The sequence below is a fragment of the Rhincodon typus genome, chromosome 21 (genome assembly GCF_021869965.1).
Source record: "Rhincodon typus isolate 14 chromosome 21, sRhiTyp1.1, whole genome shotgun sequence".
NCBI classification, from domain to species: Eukaryota; Metazoa; Chordata; class Chondrichthyes; order Orectolobiformes; family Rhincodontidae; genus Rhincodon; species Rhincodon typus.
In genome coordinates, this window is record NC_063352.1 from 33,552,546 (window position 1) to 33,573,229 (window position 20,684).

The 20,684-nt window shown below is 41.2% G+C and overlaps 1 protein-coding gene across 1 annotated transcript in view; it reads left to right on the forward strand.

Annotated features, from left to right (window-relative positions):
- Nucleotides 1–7,161: 7,161 nt before the first annotated feature.
- LOC109927105 (protein disulfide-isomerase-like) overlaps nucleotides 7,162–20,684 on the forward strand; it is a 35,316-nt gene continuing 21,793 nt past the window's right edge. The window contains exons 1-2 of the mRNA XM_020527006.2: nucleotides 7,162–7,488; nucleotides 20,440–20,643. Of these exons, the coding sequence (XP_020382595.2) occupies nucleotides 7,278–7,488; nucleotides 20,440–20,643 (415 nt within the window). The 5' untranslated portion in view covers nucleotides 7,162–7,277. The remainder of the gene's footprint in view (nucleotides 7,489–20,439; nucleotides 20,644–20,684) is intronic.

Consider the following 20,684-nt stretch of genomic DNA (forward strand, 5'->3'; position numbering starts at 1 on the left):
CTTGTTCTAGTTGTGCAGAAGCACAGCATACTAGGATTGAGTAGCACACTCTGTCTGGACTGGACTGCAGACCAATCGAAGAATTAGACACTCATCATCGGAAGGCATATTGTCTTCTCTTGCATTCTATCTACACTAAGTCTCAGTCAGGGGTTCATATAGCAGAGCCAACAGCCATGATTGCACAAAGTAGTCCTTGTCACCCAGCAACCATCCTTGCAGGACTTCCAATCCTTGAAATGAAGCAGGAGCTGCAAGTTCTCAAGGATATAGGCTTCACGGTGTCTTCCATTGTATTTGGTGCAGACCTCTAAGATGTGGTGGGGATAATCAGAGATGACATGTACATGCTGGGAATCCAGTTATTTTGGCAAAGCCTACAGCCCAAGTTGCAGCACTGACATTAATACTATGCTAGCAGGCTGAAACATGTGTTCTGGCACAGATTGCATTGGTAACAGCTTGATACATCTATGGGTTGACACTTGAGACATCCTGCACAGTTCCCCAGTGGATCCTTGGAAGCAGAAGTTGTACAAAAAATCAGTCACCATGGGATATCCAGTGCTTCAGATCCCAGGTCCCCCTCCAGCAGATGACACAGTTCTGTGATGATGTTCCAGGATATCCTCAGCCTGCAGTGACAATGCTTCTCGTTCATTTGGAGGAAATGGCATTGAGGACAATAGACTCTCGGACACCTGTACTTCCTGCACATCCTGAGAAGTCCAATAACTGTGATCTCCTCATATGGAGGTTGTTTGGCAGTTGCTGCTGGTCCTGGTTTGCTAGTGCATCTGTTCCTCCTCAATGTCTTGGCACCATTCTTGTACAGTGACAACAGTGAGGATAACCCCATCTGCAACACAGTGTGGAGCTGGAGGAACACAGCAGGTCAGGCAGCATCAGAGGAGCAGGAAAGTTGACATTTCGGGCCTGGACCCTTCTTCAGAAATGGGGGAGGGGGAAGAGAGCTCTGATATAAATAGAGAGAAGGGGTGGGGTTGGGGAAGTTAGGTGGGATGGTGGTAGGTGAGTGCAGGTGGGCAGTGGTGGGGATTGGTCAGTGAGGTGGGAGGAGTGGATAGGTGGGAGAGAAGATGGACAGGTTGTGTCAGGTTGTGTCAGGTCAAGGAGGTGGAAATGAGAGGGAGGCTTGGCCATGTGATGAGCCCGGGGATGGGTAGATTTTGAAACTGGTAAAGTCCACATTGAGACCATTGGGTTGTAAGCTCCCAAGGCGGAATATGAGGTGCTGCTCCTCCAGTTTCTGGGTGGCGTCATTGTGACACTGGAGGAGGCCCAGGATGGACATGTTGTCCAGGGAGTGGGAGGGGGAGCTGAAATGGTTCACAACTGGAAGGGGTTGTCAATGGTCACGAACAGAGCTCAGGTGCTCTACAAAGCGGTCTCCAAGCCTCCACTTGGTCTCACCGATGTAGAGGAGGCCACATCAGGAGCAGCGGATGCAATAGACCACATTGGCGGATGTGCAGGTGAACCCCTGTCTGATGTGGGAGGTATTTTTGGGTCCGTGGATGGAGGTGAGGGGGCAGGTGTAGGGGCAGGTGTAGCACTTCTTGTAGTTGCAGGGAAAGGTGCCGGGGGTGGTGGGGTTAGTGGGGAGTGTGGAGCGGACGGGGGAGTTGTGGAGGGAGTGGTCCCTATGAAAGGCAGATAAAGGTGGGGAGGGAAATACATATCCACAACCCACCTCCTTGACCTGACACAACCTGTCCATCTTCTCTCCCACCTATCCGCTCCTCCCACCTCACTGACCAATCCCCACGACTCCCTACCTGCACTCATAGATCACCATCCCACCTACCTTCCCCAGCCCCACCCCTCCTATCTCAATTTATATGTGAGCTCCCTTCCCTCTCCCCGTTTCTGAAGAAGGGTCCCGACCCGAAACATCAACTTTCCTGCTCCTCTGATGTTGCCTGGCCTGCTGTGTTCCTCTAGCTCCACACTGTGTTATCCCTGACTCCAGCATCGGCAGTTCTTACTATCTCTAACCCCAGCTGTAGCCTGGCCACACTTCCAATTTATTTCTGTGGGGAACATCGGAAACAATACAGGTCCTAGTAACAGTTTCATGCATTACTTGCTACAGTGGGACACATGGACTCTGAAAGGGAGGACCATGGGATGCCTCTACATGGAGATCTGGCATATTGTAATGCATGCAGCACATGTCATAGGTGCCATATGAATACTGAAGGCTTGTTCTCTCATGCTCCCACATTGTCCTCAAAAGGCAGCCCTACGTATAAAAGCATGTTGTCAAATGCTTACAGTCCAAGGTCTTAAGACATCAGATCTGTGCCCTTGTGCAGCCAATGAAATCTTGGACTGTCTTTGTGAATTTTAGCCCTCACGTGACACTTTTAAGATCACCTCTGATTACTGCTGCTTCACAGAGATGACTATGATCAATTTGTAATGACTAATGTCATGGTCAAAGATTGCAACCAGGATTTGTATTCCACACAAAAACCGAAAGAACTGTGGATGCTCTAAATCAGAAACAAAAACAGAAATTGCTGGAAAAGCTCAGCAGATCTGGCAGCAGCTGTAGAGAGAAATCAGAGTTAACATTTCACATTGAGTGATTTCACATCAAATAGTTTAGGGTGGCACGGTGGCTCAGTAGTCAGCATTGTAGCCTCACAGCACTAGGGACCCAGGTTCAATTACAGCCTCAGGCAACTATCTGTGTAGAGTTTGCACATTCTCCCCGTGTCTGTGTGGGTTTCTTCCAGGTACTCTGGTTTCCTCCCACAGTCCAAAGATGTGCAGGCTAGGTGGCTTGGCCATGCTAAATTGCCCATAGTGTTCAGGGATGTGTGGGTTATAGGGGGATGGGTCTGGGTGGGATGCTCCAAGGGTCAGTGTGGACTTGTTGGGCCGAAGGGCCTGTTTCCACACTGTAGGGATTCTATGACCCTTCCTTGGAATTACTTTTCCAGCAATTTCTGTTTTTGTTTGTATTCCACATTGTTGGTCACAGTACATGTGTCACATGCAGAATTCCATGATTACAAATAGTTTGAACCTGAACTCTGTGTTGGTGTCTAATCAATGCAATTGCCTGTTGAAGGGCTTTAACATCACTCAAAAGTAGAGCCTGCATTCTCAGACAGAAAAATGCCACTTACTCTGCCCTATCCAGTTGTAATGCCAGCTTTTTTTTAATTTCCATGTGTATTTGCAATATGGATGAGGAAGGGAAGCAACACAGGCCACACTTGACAGGATGTGTCACAGAGTGACCCTGTTAATCTAAATGGCCAACCTACCCTCAGACCTTCATATTTCTTTCTTTCTTACACTCTGTGCAACTCCATCAGTTCTGAGCTTCATTACATTCCCACCAAACTCTTGATTTAAGTGTTTATCTCCCCACATTACCCACCGATTCCTTTAACTGCAGCTATGCCAGGCCAACCATCATGAGATGCTGTTTCCCCCTCCCCTTTGAAGTCAGGGTGATGTTGACTATTTCTGACCTCACCCACCTCTATCATCTCCCACCTTTCTATGTTGAATTGCCTGGTCTCACAATCGTTGTCCCTTCTGCAGCTTAGCATGCTGTCTCGAATCCCCACAACTGATTTCCTCAACTTGCTCATAACAATACTGGCCCCAGTAACTTCTTCCTCGTGGCTTTCAGTGACCATGGTCTAGCCCCTTGACTGTTATGATATGGAACCTCTGATGTTGACCTCTGCAAGTTGCAGACTGACCATGTCCAAGCCCCTGGACTGAGATCAGAAGATACCCTAGACTGACTGTTATGCAGAGTCCCTGACTGGCAACAGATCCCTTTGACTGAGGTCTGGTCCTCTTAGATTTTGAGACCTGGCCACTTTCGCAGAGCCTGTTCAGTGTGTTTGCTTTGTATGCAGTTGGTACATCCTATAGGGATGTCACTGAATTAGCACGATGGCATAGAGCAACCTCTCTGCCCATTTGACTGATCGCTGCTGGTAGCCTGGCTTCAAGTCTGCAAGGCAAGGCAAGGAAAGACTAAAGTACAATGAAACTGTAAATTAGGAATGAGGCAGCGTAGCAGAAAAAGGCATGATAAGGTAAGGCAGAAATATAGTGAGCATCTATGTAAGCTCAAACTGAGCGCATGCTAAGAAAGCAAGCTGAGAGCCCTGAGGTGTACCCTGTTCCATGGGATGGATGCTGGCCCCTGCATGTAAAATGGCCTGGCAGCAGATTTACAATGAAAGATGTCGATGAGCTATGAAGCGCAGTATAGAAGTGGTGAACTATTTCATAACTGAGTCAGAGACGTGCCATGAGGATGTGGTGAAGTTGTAATGTGTCCGACCCCTGTAGAGGGGCTGCTGGTGGTTGCCACCAATGGAGTGTGTCCTGAGATGTTGGGGACTGCTGGTCTAGATGGAGGTCCAGAGGAGCAAGCAGTGAGCTGGAGCCCCTCAATCTTTCATATCAAGAATTGTCACTGTCTAGTTTCTCTCCACTGCCTGGTAAAATAACAATCTTCATACAAAAGTACATGAGGGAAGAGTAAGTAATTATAATACGGAAAAGCAGGTAAATAGGCCTACCTGTTCTCACCAACAGCTTTCTCCTGTCACCACTAACATCTTGAGTGGAAAATCAGCACTTTCTTGCTTGATGTCGAAAATCTAATTATTTTGTTCTCACCATATTTTTTCAACTGCGTCACCATTGCCCTGTGTCGTTCTTAGGCTGGAAGATTCCACCCCTGTCTCATTCAAACAAACGTCACTAAGACTACACTTTGAAATATGTGATAATACCTCTTGATACTTGAATTCTCACTGGTAATTGGTATCTATTTTATAATACAATAACTCTTACTTTTTTATCCTTCTAATTTAATTAAATGATATAGCATATAGGAGTGTGGCTTAAGTAAGTTAGATTTCTCACAGTTTAGAGACAGTTGCTAAGCCACCTACCCATTTTTGGGCCAAGATTTCAAGCTTTTTGTTCAGTGGGAATGGAATGTGGGACGTGTTACAATGTGAAAATTATAATAGCCTACATGTATTAGGCTTGCTCGGGGTCTCTACAATGTATCAAGCCAGAGATGAGGCACCCACTAAAAGCTGATTTAGCATTCCAAAGTAATATTTGCTTCAAATCAGGTGAGGCAGCAGTCACAGTGAGAGATCTCAACTGGTCAGAAAAGGGCAAGATAATTTCTTAACATTCCTTGTGGGTCATGAGAAGCAGGAGCACTCTCCCTAGAATTTTCCTAGAATCCCTAGGCTTCCTAAGCTCTGACCTTTACAACTCCTCACCATAATTGCCTTCAGTCACTGCTTCCATTGACTGTAGGGTTTATTCCCATGAGTCTCTGGTTGTGGTGGCATCGTGGTGATGTCACTGGATGAACAATTCAGAACCTCAGGCCAATATTCTGGAGACAAAAACAGAAATTGCTGGAGAAACTCAGCAGGCCTGGCAGCATCTGTGGAAAAAGTCTTCAGAAGTCAGGAGATGGTTTTGAATCTCACCAGAGCAGTTGGTGAAATTTGAATTCACTAAAAATCTAGACTAGAGACCTGACCTAATGGCGGCCATGTAACCATTGTCGACTGGTGTAAAAGCCCATCTGATTCGCTGTAGTCCTGTTGGGAAGGAAATCTGTTGGCCTTATCTGGTCTGGCCTACACGTGACTCCAGACCCACAGCAATGGAGTTAACTTGTAACTACCAGCTGGGCAGTTAGGGATGGACAATCAATGCTGGTCAACAATGTCCACCTCTCATGAATAAATTTTTAAAAATGTCTCTAAAACCTGTTGCCTTCTTTCATCGCTCCCATCTGTAAAACTCTCTCAATTCATCATCTTTGAACTTGATTCAGTAAAGGAGGATAGACAATCAGGAACAATGCGGTAACTGGGATGTGATGAGGGTAGGCAGAGTGAAGAGGCAACAGCTGATCAGAGAATGATAGCAGAGACTTTGGTTTACATCCAGGAAAATCAGATTGTTTCTGTCACATTCTCCATTCAGAAACTGTTTTTAAAAATGTACCTTTTTTGTCGCTTATTATAGTTCTTTTAAGGACTGCAGTTTAGGCTGCAATGGAAACCTGCTTTTCCTAAATGCCACCAGTCCAGTGCTGTCTTGGTCAAGGCAATTCAACAGAAAGGGCAAAAAATATGTGGTAGCCACTTTATTTGTATTTCTCAAGTTTCTAACACCTATTTCCAACATGGACATAAGGCATCATTTGTTGTGCCAATATCAACAAAGCAAGTGACTCTTCCATACATGATGCTTGTTATATTGTTAACTAGAAGCATTCTAGCCCCTTTAGAAATTAATGGCTGATTTCTGATATCTCTATTTATTATATGTATGCTCAGAGATGGATGGGGAGCTGCTCTTTGTAGCCAGAGCCTTTTATTGAACGATAAATGTACAAAGGAGGGATACCATCTTAAAGCATGACATTTTACAAATTGAATATCATGTGAACGACTAGTAATGTCACCAGCTTTCCAAATTGATAGATGCTTCCCTTAATAGTGCATTATTTACACAGAAACAATTTTGAAATTAATTTTTGATTCAGAATCAGGCACTAGACTTAGTTTTAAATGGCCATGTAAAACTGGCTGAAATATTGTATTCTCTCTGATTTGACTTGATCAGATTTAATGGCAGTTGGTTGTGCTACGAGGGCGTTGAATGTCTCCAACACTAACCATTCTGAACTGATATATCAGCATGAGCTCTTGTGGCTTGTTTATATTTTGCCTTTATCAAGAAAACTTCATCAGTTTAACAAGTGCAGTATTAAATTCCAGCATGTGATATGGTCACCCCACAGAAAACAAATACTTGAAATGTGACAAATTCACCTAACAGAAAAAAACAATTCTTTGAATTCCAGGGATATGTAGTATTTGTACTAAACTGTCAATAGACAATAATCTAAGAATTGATTTTACAATAAGATGGCCATCTCTTGGCTATGGGGCCAGTATAGTAAGTGTGGCGAATAAGGAACAAATTTAGAATTGGTTTTGTAGCAGATGTGACCTTGTTTCCATGGCAAGGTCAAACTATAGTGTTTCATCATAGTTTAAGAGGTTGATTGTTGATAGTTTATCAAGCTATTTGTAAAAAAAGAGCTGCACAGCGCACGAGCTATTTGCTTTGGCTATCTTGAGATTTTATGAAAAATTATGTCCCTGCCAGTGGAACATGAAGAGTGATTGAATTTTCAGCTCTGACTTGCTTCCAGCCACAACATGCGAATTTCAGTTTTTGTGATTCTTTTACCAACATTTTTATCTTCGGTCTGGGCTGAGGACAATGCGAAGGATGAAAAGGAAAGAACTGACACCAAAACGCAAAAAGTCAAAAAGCCCAAGATTAAAGAAGATCAAAGTGTCCTTGTGCTGAACAAAGATAATTTTGACAGAGCTTTGAAAGAAAGCAAATTCCTCCTTGTGAACTTCTGTAAGTTTATTCAACTTGAAGCTAAGTAGAACATGCTTGCTGTCTTTAAATGTTCGAAAGAATTAAGAGCATAACTTCTACTTTTAAGTTCGAATATTTATCAGATTGGTTATAGTCATGCTGAAATCCATACTGCTAAGCTCCAAAATTAAATTTAAAGCAGTAATTGTTCTGTTGCGTTTGATTTTCAGCACTTACTGGGCACCTGTTAATCACCTGTTGTAAAACCATGCGACCTATGATTGTCAGGAAATGAAAGAGCTTCAAGGACGTTTGAAATATTTCCACTTCTAACTAACATAATCTGTAAATGCCATTATATGTTTCTTGATGTAATTTGGAAACACAATTTTAAAAAAATCAATTAACATCCTGCTAAGACACGTCTTTATCAATTAGCACCAGATGTAGCATTCCCATCTCAATAAGTATATAAAGCGAGTAAAACATTTCATTAGGTTTACCCAAGCAGCAGAGGAAATTATATTGAAAGGGTTATGTCTCATATTGCTATCAGTTACGTAACTACTTAACTTGAAATTGGCTCACTCGTTATTCCTTGAAATTACTTCTATGCAATTGTATTTGATGCGATTAATTGTAGCGAATTGTCATAGGAACACAAGAAGAAATATCAGTAATTAGGGCCCGCTGGCCTGTTCTGCTATTTATTGAGATAATGGCTAACCTGCAACCTAACTCCAGTTGGTCTCACGTTACTTAATACCTTTGGTTAACAAAAATCTATCAACCACAGATTTAAAATTAACAATTGACTTGGTATCAATTGCAGTTTGTGGGAAAGTGTTCCAAACTTTGAATAATCTTTGCTTATAAAAGTGTTTCCTAACTTTGTTCCTGAAATGTCTGCCTCTAATGTTTAAACTATGTCCCCTGGTTCTAGACTCTCCAACTAATAGAGATTGTTTCTCTCTGTCCAATCCAGCAGTTCCCCGTAACATCCTGAAAACTTTAATCAAATAACTCATTAATCTTTTAAATTCCAGAGGTTACAACCTATTTCTGCAACCTTTCCTTGTAATTTAACTCTTAGAAGCTAGATATCATTCTGCTAAATCTGGACTTCTCTCCTGCTGAGAAGAATATATCCTATCTAAGACTGTGGCATCCAAAACTAATGCATATTCTGACATCTTTGCTCTCATCCAGGTCTTGTGTCATTTGTACTATGTTGTCACCTCTTTGCTTGCATCTTCTGCTTTCCTCTTCGCTGTCTGTACTCAGATGACAACTGGTTAATTGCAGTCTTGAAAATCCAGGCCGACAGTATTTCTGGGGTTATTTATATCTGAGCATCCATTAGAATACACAGCATGTTCATTTTCCATTATAAATGTTTAAGATGAAAAGCTGACAGTAAAAATTCAATCAAAACTGAAGCTCCCTCAGATTGAATCTTTCTCCACAAGCAGTAGTAATCAGTGACTGGTTAGAAATGAATCCAGTTTCAGTTCCTTTATGTAACTGCATTCCTTCTTTACCACAGTAAGGCACAGAGATGATTAAATCTAATTGTCATATATTACGATTTGAAAAAAAAAGCTTTTTTATCACATTAATGTTAATGGGATTCAGAGAATCACAGAATGAACGAACACAAGTCATTTGGCCTTTGAAAGAGTAATCCACTAATTCCTACTCTCTTCCCCTCCTCATTCTTTCCTAATTGAAGTACAAATATTTATTTTAATCTTTTTCAAAAGTATCAATGAACCTCAATACAAGAGGTAGGAGCAAGAGTCGATTAGACAATTTTTTTAGTCTGTTCCACTATTCAGTATGATCACGTTTGCTCTTTGACTTCAACTCTTGCTCACACCCCATATCCCTTGATTTTCTGAAAAACCAAACTTTATCTAGCTCAGCCTTAAATGTAATTGAAGATGAAGCATTTGTATTCCCTACCCTCTGGGGAGATTCATAACCTATTGTTTGAATGAATTTCTCCTTATCTCAGTCTTAAATAATCAACATCTTAACATAAGGCTGTGCCCATGTTCTAGATTCCCTATCATGGGAACACCTGTAGAATCCCTACAGTGTGGAAGCAGGCCATTCAGCCCATCAAGTTCACACCGACCCTCTGAGGAGCATTCCACCTAGACCCACCCCTTACACCATTTCTACATTTCCCACCTAGACACTATGGGCAATTTAACATGGCCAACCCACCTAACCTGGACATCTTTGGACTCTGGGCGGAAACTGGAGCATCCAGAGAAAACCCACGCTGTCACAGGGAGAATGTGCAAACTCCACACAGACAGTCGCCTGGAGGCTGGGATCAAACCTGGGTCCCTGGTGCTGTGAGGCAGCAGTACTAACTACTGAGTCACCATGCCCCACCTTCCAGTGTCTATCCTGTTAAATTCTTTTATCCTTTTATCAGGCTGAAAGTTTCAATGAGGTTATCTCTCATTCTTCTAAACTCCAGAGCATATAGCCTAATTTATTCAGTTTCTCACCACAGGACAACTCTCCTATCCCACAGACCAATCTAGAGGACCTTCTCCATTCTATCTTCAAGGCAATTATATCCTTCCTTAAATACGGAGACCAAGAATGTTCATAGCACATCAAATGTACTCTAATCAAAGCCCTCTAAAATCGTAAGAAACAGTTTTGAAGAAGTCTCATATCTGACTCAAAATATTAAGTTTCTCTCTCCACAGCTGTTGCCTGAGCTGCAGATTATTTCAAATAATTGTTGTTATTATCACAAGACATATTTGTTTCAGTACTCTAAACCCCTTTCAATAAAGGCCAAGAAAGTTATTTACCTTCCTAATTGCTTACCGAATTTTTTTTTCATTTGATCAATGATGGCCAGCATTTATTGCCCATTTACAAGTGCCCTTGAAAAGGCAGTGATGAACTGTTTATATGAAAATTTCAATCCTTAAGATATCAATACGCACCATATTGTTAAGAAGAGGATTCCAGATTTTGACCTAGTGACAGTGAAAGAATTGTAACATATTTCCAAGTTACAATAGTGTGTGGCTTTGAGAGGAACTTTCAGATGGTGGTGTTCACTTGAATCTGTTGTTCTTGTCTTTTTAAGTAGTAGATTGCAGGTTTAGAAGTTGCTGTCGGATGAGTCTTAATGAGATATTGCAGTGCTTCCTATAGGTGGTATATACTGCTGCTCTTGTGAATCAGTGGTGAAGGGGGTGAATGTTGAAGGTGGTGAATGGAGTGCCAGTCAGGGCTGCTTTGTTCTGGTTGTGGCCAAGCTTCTCGATTATTGCTGAAGCTGCAACTATTCAGACAAGTGCTGGAAAATAGGATTAGAATAGATGGATATCTGATGAAAAGTGTGGACATAATGGGCTGAAAGGCCACTTTCCATGCTATAAAACCTCCCTAATACTAAAACAATACCCCTGACATCTCTTGTTGGTAAAGGACAGACACAGAGGAGAGAGGAGGGGAGTTACTCACCTTGGCATTCCTAGCTTCTGGCCCACTCTTGGAGCCGTAATTCAGTTTCTGGACAATGGTACCCCTCATAACTTTAATACTTGCGGTATGCAGTGATGATACTACCATTATGTAACAGGGGAAAGTAGTTAAATTCTCTCTTGTCTGAGGTAGTCATTGCCTGAATATTTCATGGCAGGAATATTGCTTGCCAATTATCAGCCCAAGCTTGGATGTTTTCCAAGTCTCGCTGCATATGGACTCAGAGTGATTCATTATTGAGGAATTGCAAATGGTACTGCATATTGTGCAAGCATCAGCCAATATCCCCACTTCTGATCTTATGATTAAAGGAAGGGCATTGATATAGGTAGTTAGACCTACCCTGAGGAACTTCTGCAGTGATATCTTGGGCTGAGATGATTGACCTGTTTGAAACTTGAAAGAATTCAGAAAAGATTTACAAGGATGTTGCCAGGGTTGGAGGGTTTGAGCTATAGGGAGAGGCTGAAGAGGCTGGGGCTATTTTCCCTGGAATATTGGAGGCTGAGGGGTGATCTTATAGAAATTTATAAAATCATGAAGGGCATGAATAGGATGAATAACCAAGGTTTTTCCCCAGGCATAGGCTTAAGGTGAGAGATGAAAAATTCAAAAGGGGCTAAAGGGGAAACTTTTTCAGTCAGAAGATGGTGCATGTATGGAATGAGCTGCTAGAGGAAGTGGTGGAGGCAGGTACAATTACAACATTTTAAAGGCATCTGGATAGGTACATGAGCAGGAAGGATTTAGAGGGATATGGGCCAAATGCTGGCAAATGGGAATGATTATTTTAGGATATCTGGTTGGCATGGATGTGTTTGACCAAAGGGTCTGTTACCATGCTGTACAGCTCTTTGTCTCTATGAACTTCACAACCACAACTATCTTTCTTCATGTGAGAAATGTCACCATCTAGCAGTGATTTTTACCTGATTGCTATTTTGTTGAGCTTTGCTAGTCTCCTTGATGCCACACTCAGTCAAATGCTGCCCTGATGTCAAGGAGAGTCACTTTTATCTCACTTCTGGAATTCAGTTCTTTTGTCCATGATTGAACCAAGGCTGTAATGAGGTCAGAAGCTGGGTGACTCTGGTGGGACCCAAACTGAAAGTGAGTAGGTTATTCCTTTGAAAGTGACAGCTGGTAGCACTGTCGATGACCCCTTCCATCACGTTGCTGAAGATCAAGGATAGACTGATGGTGTGGTAATTGGATGGACTGGATTTGTCCTGCTTTTTATGGGCAGGACATACCAGGGCAAATTTTCACATTATCTGATCGATGTCAGTATTGTAGCTGTTCGGTAATTGCCTGGCTAGTTTTGAGTACAAATCTTCAGTGCTATGGCTAGAACTTTATCAGGGCCCATAGCCCTTGCAGTACATCAGTAATATCATTACCCATCAGGGTAATGAAACATCTGCAAACTAACGAACCAGCTCGGCGAGCAAACCAACCACAGCATCCACAACCTGAGCTACAAATCTACTCAAGAACCCTTGCAGTATTTAGCTTCTTCATGCATTTCTTGATAGCAAGTGAAATGAATTGAATTGGTTGAATACTGATGTCAGTGATGCTGGAACAGATCAAGATAGATCACCTACTGTGCACTTTTTGCTGAAGATGGATGCAAATGCTTCAGCCTTATCTTTTGCGCTGATGTTCTGGGCTATGCCATAATTAAAGGTGGGCCTATTTGTGGAGCATCCTTCTGTATTTTGTCTAATTGCCCATCACCTCTCATTATTGGATGTGGTAGCCTGCAGAGCTTCGATCTGTTCCATTAGATATTGTGTTGCCCTGCCCTGTCTATCACTTGCTGGTGCTGCAGTTTGGAACTTGAGTTATAACTTCACATTTAGGAATGCCTGCTGCTATTCCTGGCATGGTCTCCTGTAATTTTCATTGAGCGGGAATGGTCCAATGTTTGATGGCAATGGCAGTGAGGATTATGCCAAGCTATGACCTTATAGGTTATGATTGATTTTAGCTCTCCTGCTGATGATGACCCATTTCATCCCATGGACGCTCAATTTTGAGTTGTTTGATCTGGTTGAATTCTATCCCATTTAGCATGATGGTACTGTCAAACAACACGATGGAGGGTATCATCAGTATGAAGATAAGACTTCACCTCCACAAGGACTGTGCAGTAATCTTCCTGCCCATATTGTCATGGATAGTTGCATCTGCAACAAATACATTGACCAGGACAAAATCAGTAGCTTTTTCCCTTGTTTTGGTGCCCTTACCAGCTGCTGCACACTCAGTCTGGCAGCTTTGTCCTTTAGGATTTGTCCAGCTCTATCAATGGTAGTGCTACCAACTACTGTTGGTGATGGATATCGATGATAACATGTTGTATGCTGGCCACCCTCAGTGCTTCTTTCATTTGTCATTCAAGTTTGAGGATCACAGATTCAGGCAGTAAGTTGTTATTGGCAGGAGATTTCCTAACAAGTGTTTGACCTGATGCTGTTAAATCTCACAGGATAGGACTCAATGTTCAGGACTCCGAGGCAACTTTCTCCCAACTGTATACCAATCTACTGCTATCCCTGCTGGGTCTATCCTGCTGGTGGGACAGGAGATACCCAGGGATGGAGATGGGACTGTCTGGGCATTGTCTGTAAAGTATGATTCTGTGATATGACTGTGACTAGTTGCTTGACAGCGCTACCAATTTCAACACAGGTTGCCCGTGTGTTCTTAAGGAAGACTTTTCAGGGTTGACAAGTGTTTTTGAGTCTGGATACATTTCCTTTCTTAGACTTTATAATACAACTGAATGGCTTGCTAAGTCATTTAAAAGTCAATCACATTATTGTGGGTCTGGAATCAGTTGTAGGCAAGGCCAGGTAAGGATGGCCAATTTCCTTACTCAAAGGACATTAGTGAACCAGATGAGATTTATGAAAATCAACAATGGTTACATACCCACCATGGGACTAGCTGTTCCATTCCAGGTTTAGGAGCTGATTAAAGTCTCACCACCTGCCTTGGTAGATATTGAACCCATATTCCCAGAGTATTGGCCTGTGTCTTTGGATTAATAGTCCAGTGACATTACCTCTATGACGCCACTAACTTCCTGATTTCCTTCTGTGAGCACATCCAGTTTCTTTGAATATGGATATTATAAGTTTCTTTTATAAAATGTTCTGCTTTTCTAATCCTATGCACTTCCCCACATTATATTCCATTTGTCACCTTGTTGCTTATTTATTTAATATGACACTATCTCTTTGCTGTCTCTCTGTATCCTCCTCACTTGTTACAATTCTCAGAGTGTGTCCCCTAGTTCTGGACTCTCCAACCAATGGAAATACTTTATCTTTATCTACCTTGTCTGTTCTTATAGATATCTTGAAGACTTCAATCAGATCACCCCTTAACCTGCTAAATTCTAAAGAAAACAGCTTTAATTTGTATAAACTTTCCACATAACTTAACCCTCGAAGTCCATGTATCATTCTTGTAAACCTACATCGTATTCCCTCCTAGGCCAATATATCCTTCTGGATTTGTGGCACCCAGATCTGCTCTCAGTACTATAAAGGTGTCCATCCAGGGTTTTGTATAACTGCAGCACAACTGCTACACACTTATACTCCAGTCCTCTTGATATAAAAGCCAGCATTCCATTCACTTTCTTGAATATTTTCTGCACCTGCTGTGGCAATTTAAAGATCTATGCACCTGAACCTCCCAATTTGGGTATCTCCTGTGTCTATCTTCATACCATCTGAAAGTACCCTGATCTATCCACTTTTGTTTCAAAAAGAATAACTTTACACTTGTTTACATTGAACTCCATCTGCTGCAGTTTTACTCATTCATCTAGTCTATCAATATCCCTCTGTAATTTTATGCTGTTATCTACACTGTCTACAATGGCGCCTAACTTTGTGTATCAGCACATTTAGATATATCACTTTCTATGCCATTATCCAAGCTGTTAATAAATAATGCGAATAATTGAGGCCCAAACACAGATCCTGTGGGGCACCACTGGTCACATTCTACTAATTTGAGTACCTACCCATTATCCCTAGTTTCCGTTGCATGCACTGAACCTATTACCCAGCCATAGTCACTGGCAATATCTCCACTTTTAGCCTTTAGTGAGCCAGCATTGTTCCTGACCACCAACTTTCTCATAATGTGATATAAAATTTCTTCTTATTGATTTTGATAAACCTTGAGAGTTTCCTTTCATAATCCCCTTTAGTAGCTCTTATAAGCTGCTTTGTTTCTGGTTGCTGTTTTTCTTCATCTTTCTCATTCAGCTGGATTGTGCTGCTTTTTGCATTTTTGTAAGCCCTTTCTTTTAGTTTTATGACATCCCTTATCTCTTTAGTCGCCCTTGGCTCTTTTTTTCTGTGAAGTGGAGTTTTTCTCTCTCATGGTTATAAACTGGTTCTGTATTGCGTTAATGTTTCTTCAAACATCCTCCACTGTTCTTAAGTTGTTTTTCCAGTTTACTGTGAACAGTGTTTATCTCATCTCATTAAAATTGGCCTTATCAAAATCTAAAATTCTAGTAGCTGATTCATGCTTTTTGGTTTCAAACACCACATTGAACTCAATCAAGTTATTTTCATTATTTGAGAAAAGGTCTGCACAATTGGATTCCCAAATAAATAAAGGGTGGCATGGTGGCTCAGTGGTTAGTCCTACTGCCTCTCAGTACCAGGATCCCCAGTTCAATTCCACCTTTGGGTGACTGTGTGGAGTTTTTGCATTCTAATTTTTTCCAAAATTTCCTTTATTCTGGAGTCATAGAAAATTGGAAGATGTCAACTAGTGCACTCCCTTTTAAAGGGGGAGGAATAAAACAGAGAACTAGAAGTCAGTTAGTCTGATACCTGTTGTCAGGAAAATGTTAAAATCTATTATAAGGATAGCTTTAGCAATGACTAGAAAATCACAGAATGATCAGAATAAGTAAACATAGTTCTACAAAAGCAAAATCACATCCAGCAATTTATTAGACTTTGATGATGTCACTGGTAGTTTAAATAAAGGGATCCAGTAGATGTAGTGGATTTCCAAAAGGCATTTGACAAGGTGTCATACAAAAATCTAATAATATAAGTACTCAGGCACTGGGAGTAATATGTTGTCACATAATTGTATGAGCTACAGCTAAGAGAGCTCCAGGCATAAATTCAAATTGGAAATTATGATATAGTAACCGTTACTGGAACATGGTTGCAGAATGTTCGAGACTGGGAACTAAATATGCCAGGTTACAACGTTTAGAGGATGAGTAAGAAACATGGCAGAAAGAGCTGGAGTCACTTTACTGATTAGAAACAAAATCACTTCAATGCTGAGGGAGGACCTAATGAAGAGAAAGCCTCCAGGTATTGGCTCTGAAGTGCAAGATCATATAATTGCAGAAAATAGGCAAGTGTTTTGCGATGGCAGAGGAGTATTAATGGGAGGATTTAAATGTTAGCATAGATTGGGAAAGGCAAACAAGCACCTGTCAAAAAGGTGGTGAATGTATGGGGGGTGTGTCTGGAATAGTTTCCTATTGCAATATGTCTTAGATGCAAAAAGGGAACAAGCAATATTGGATTTAGTAATGAGCCAGATTTTATAGATCATAGAATCCCTGCAGTGTGGAAACAAGCCCTTTAGCCCAACAAGTCCACTCCGACCCTCAGAGCATCCCACCCAGACCCATCCCCCTAATCCACACATCCCTGAACACTACGGGCAATTTAGCATGGCCAATCAACCTAGCCTGCGCATTATTGGACTGTGGGAGGAAACCACAGCACCCGGAGGAAACCCACGCAAACACGTAAGTTTAAAGTAGATGTTGATAAGTGTTTGATCATCAACGTCATAAACAGTTTTGGGAATGGTGTGGGTAAAAGGCATAGAAGTATTAAATCAGCCATAATCATACTAAATGGTGGGTTAGGTTTGATGGGCTAAATGGCCTACACCTGTTCCAGTTATCTAATTCACCTTAGCCAGTTCGTCCCTTACATCAATGTCACTTTGTTTAAATTTAAGATTCTTATGCGTGATTGGCATCATTTATTCTCAAACTTAACAGAATTCAACTGTGTTATGATCACCAGTTCACCAGAAATTTTTACAATAACATCACTAATTATCCCTGCCTTGTTACATAATAGCAGACCTAAAATAGCTTGATCCCGAGTTAGTTCCATAATGTCTTACACCAGGAAATTGTCACAAAATAAACAAATTCCAGTTCTAAATCATTCTCAACAATTCAGTTGGTCCAGCCTAATGAAGACTGAAGTGCTGCACAATTATTATACTGTTTTTGTTACGTGCTCAATTGATTTGTCATTTTTGTCTGTCTATTCAACTTAAGGGCCTCAGTTGGCCTCCAGGTAGTGAGGTAGTCCTTGATACTGCCTGTCTTGGATCACAGAGTGTATCCAAGCAGTTCTTTTTGGATTTGGTTAAAGGTAGTTAAGAGACAGCTCAACAACAGCAATTTGCTTAAATGCGAACATTTATTGAATAATAATAAAAGACAAAAAAGAATTGTTTATTAGGTAAATAAAAAGAATGAGAAAGAGAGTGAAAAAACAATAAGCTTCATGCCCTTCTGATCATCAGGGACCCCTCGATCAATGGCTGGTCTGGACGCTGAGCTTTTTCCTGGCACCGTTCACGATCCTGGTTCGGGTGAAATTCAATTCTTGGAATGAAACTCTCTCTCTCTCATATACATTGTAACAAACAGCTAGCACAGAAAACAGCTACAGAAAAACAAGATGCAGGTGTCATCTCTGGCCCATAAAGGAATGTCACAGGACTCATTCAAGGTCATGCAGCTGTCGAATATCATCATTAACATTTAGCCCTTCGGCCCATCCTATACACGTCCCACATCAACATAATAATGGGATGTAGGGAAGAAACAGGCACTCCCTTGAAGGTGACTTGTTATATTGCATTCCTGCCACCCTCCAGGGAGCAGGCTGGTCATTAGAATCCCCCCTTTATTTATTGCTAACAGGATTACAGTGCATTGCCTCGTGATCAGAAGATGGCAACAGAGTGCAATCAGCAAGTGCTTAGAATATGCCAATTCTGTCCACTCCAACAGTAATTCAATACAATTTGTTGCATCAATATCATGCAATACCAACACTATACAATTGACTATACTGTTTACTGCAATACAGATACTAAACAACACCAATATGATATATGACTGAAAAGAATAAGAAGTCATTTTATTAAAACATACGACTTTTTTGGAAGCTTGACACAGTATTTGCTCAAAGGATGATTTCCCTCATGGGACAGTCTGGAAACAGGGGACACTGTTTCAAAATAAGTCGGGGATGCTGGAGAATTTCTTCCCAGAAATGGTTGTTGATCTTTGGAATTTTCAACCCCTGAGAACTGGAAAACAGAGACTTATCTCCTTCATGTTCCTCTCCATCAATAACGTCTTCATTTTTCTCCAAATCATCACAGTTTACAAGGTGCTGGTTTAGGCTCATTGTCTCTTTGTCATCATCGGCTTCCCATCCTAGTGCATCCCATCAAAATGGTGATCTGCAGGGAAGGAAGACACTGGCTCAGCATATGTACCCTGGGACCAAAGAAATAGATAAATGTATAGAAGCTGGTGGCTGTGCATTAGCCATCTGAATTAGTTTGATTGCTTTTGCACTCCTCCCTTTGAAAGGGAGAAGCAGGTATTGACTGATTCGCAGATCGATTCTGATTGACTAAGGGATTGCCATGTTGAGTGCAATGGGGAACTATAAAATCCCCCAGCTCTCTGATAGTTGCTTGCAGAGAATAAATTGAATGTTGCTTCTAGCAAACATAAATGAACCACATTTCAAGCCCAAAAATAAAACAAAGAACTGTGAATGCTGGAGATCAGAAACAAAAGCACAAACTACTGGAGAAAGTTAGCAGGTCTGGGAGCATCTGTGTGGGGGAAGTAGAGTTAATGTTTCAAGTTTGATGACTGATCAAAACTGAATTTGCTGAACTTGAAACGTTAACTGTGCTTTCTCTGCACAGATGCTGCTGGACCTGCTGAGTTTTGCCAGTAATTTCTGTTTTAGTCACATCACAAGCTCAAATGATTTTCTTAAACTGATTGAAAAACAACAAAGAACTGCAGATACCAGAAACCAGAAACAAAATCAGAAATTGCTAAGACAACATAGCAGCTCTGGCAGCATCTGTGGAGAGAAAGCAGAGTTAACATTTCAGGTCCAGTGACACTTCTGAAGGGACCCTTCCAGCAATTTCTGTTTTTGTCTCTTAAATCAGTTGTGTAGTTATGTGTAGCAATGACTGAACAATCATTAAATCACCTCCAACAATTTTTGGGTTTTGCAAGTGTGAGCTGATTGAGTACAGTCTGTATTCTGCCTGCAATGTACAGCCGAAGGAAATTGCAATTAGATTCAGTCAGTACATACTGCCTCCATGTATGACATCACACAGCCGTGAATTTTATCCACAATGTTACTCAATTGCGTGGTTGGCAGAATATCTTTTGGACTGATATCAGCATGGTGTTAATGGAAAGTACCATTCACATGGTCATTGCATAATAACTGCATGAAATAGCTTGCTTAACTTGTTGCTCGAATGTTCGAGATGCTTTGCCTTTCCCGGGTAATTTGATTAATTTTCCTGCAGTAATGGTTTGAAATTTGGTATCCCTGCATTTGTCCAGATGAGTACAAGGCTAACAGCTCTGGCAATATGTCTTTCATTGCAGCAATACTCTCAGCTTTCCCTTGGGCTTTAGCTTGGTATCTATACCTGGATCAGGGCTGTGAGTCAGACAGGAGATGAGTAATTTTGGCACAATTCAACTGGACCATTGGTAAACAGTTGGCAAAATGAGAGGGCCTGTGAATATTTCTACCAGAAAAAGTAAAGCACATAAATTAATGAAGCGAAGCCACATGAGAATGAAGAAAACACAGTAATATTATCGAGTTGTAATTCATACTAATCATTAAATATAACAGTATAAGTTTTGGAAAGACTTTTTGACATTCTGGCTATTTAGTTTTCTTTTAATTTGTGACATAATCTGCTAGACATAGAAGTATTTCATGAGGGATGAAATCATGTGAGCCAATCACTGTAACCTCAATATTGCTCACACAGAGAAAACTAGAGCTGACCAGGCTTTGATCAAATAGATCAATTTATCTGCAAAGATGCAATGATTTGCTGGGGAAGTATCCTAGAGAATGCAATCAAAGAACCTTTATAGTAACTTAATTATGTTCTAAAAAGAATGATTCATATGTGTATAAAGAAGTCCTGTTTGGAATTCAACGTATTAGTGAAATGTGGTCTCCAAGAAACGATGCGGTATATTTCATTTTATAGCAAATTGGGGAAGTGTTTTCTTTTTACTCGTGTGTTAATGCTTCTTCATTCACGTTCTTCTCTTGCCTTGTGTTGCAGATGCCCCCTTGTCTGGGGCTTCACTTGCTTTGCTGACAGAATTTGAGAAGGCTGCAGTACAACTGAAGAGTGAAAAACAGGTTAAACTCAGCAAGGTTGATGTTTCAACAGAAAAAGATCTTGCAAAAGAATTTGGAATTCAAGATTATCCAGTTCTGAAACTTTTCATAAAAGGAGAAAGAAAAAGCCCTCTGAACTGTACAGGTTGCTATTGAGGAATAAATGCTCAGACATTCCTCCAATAA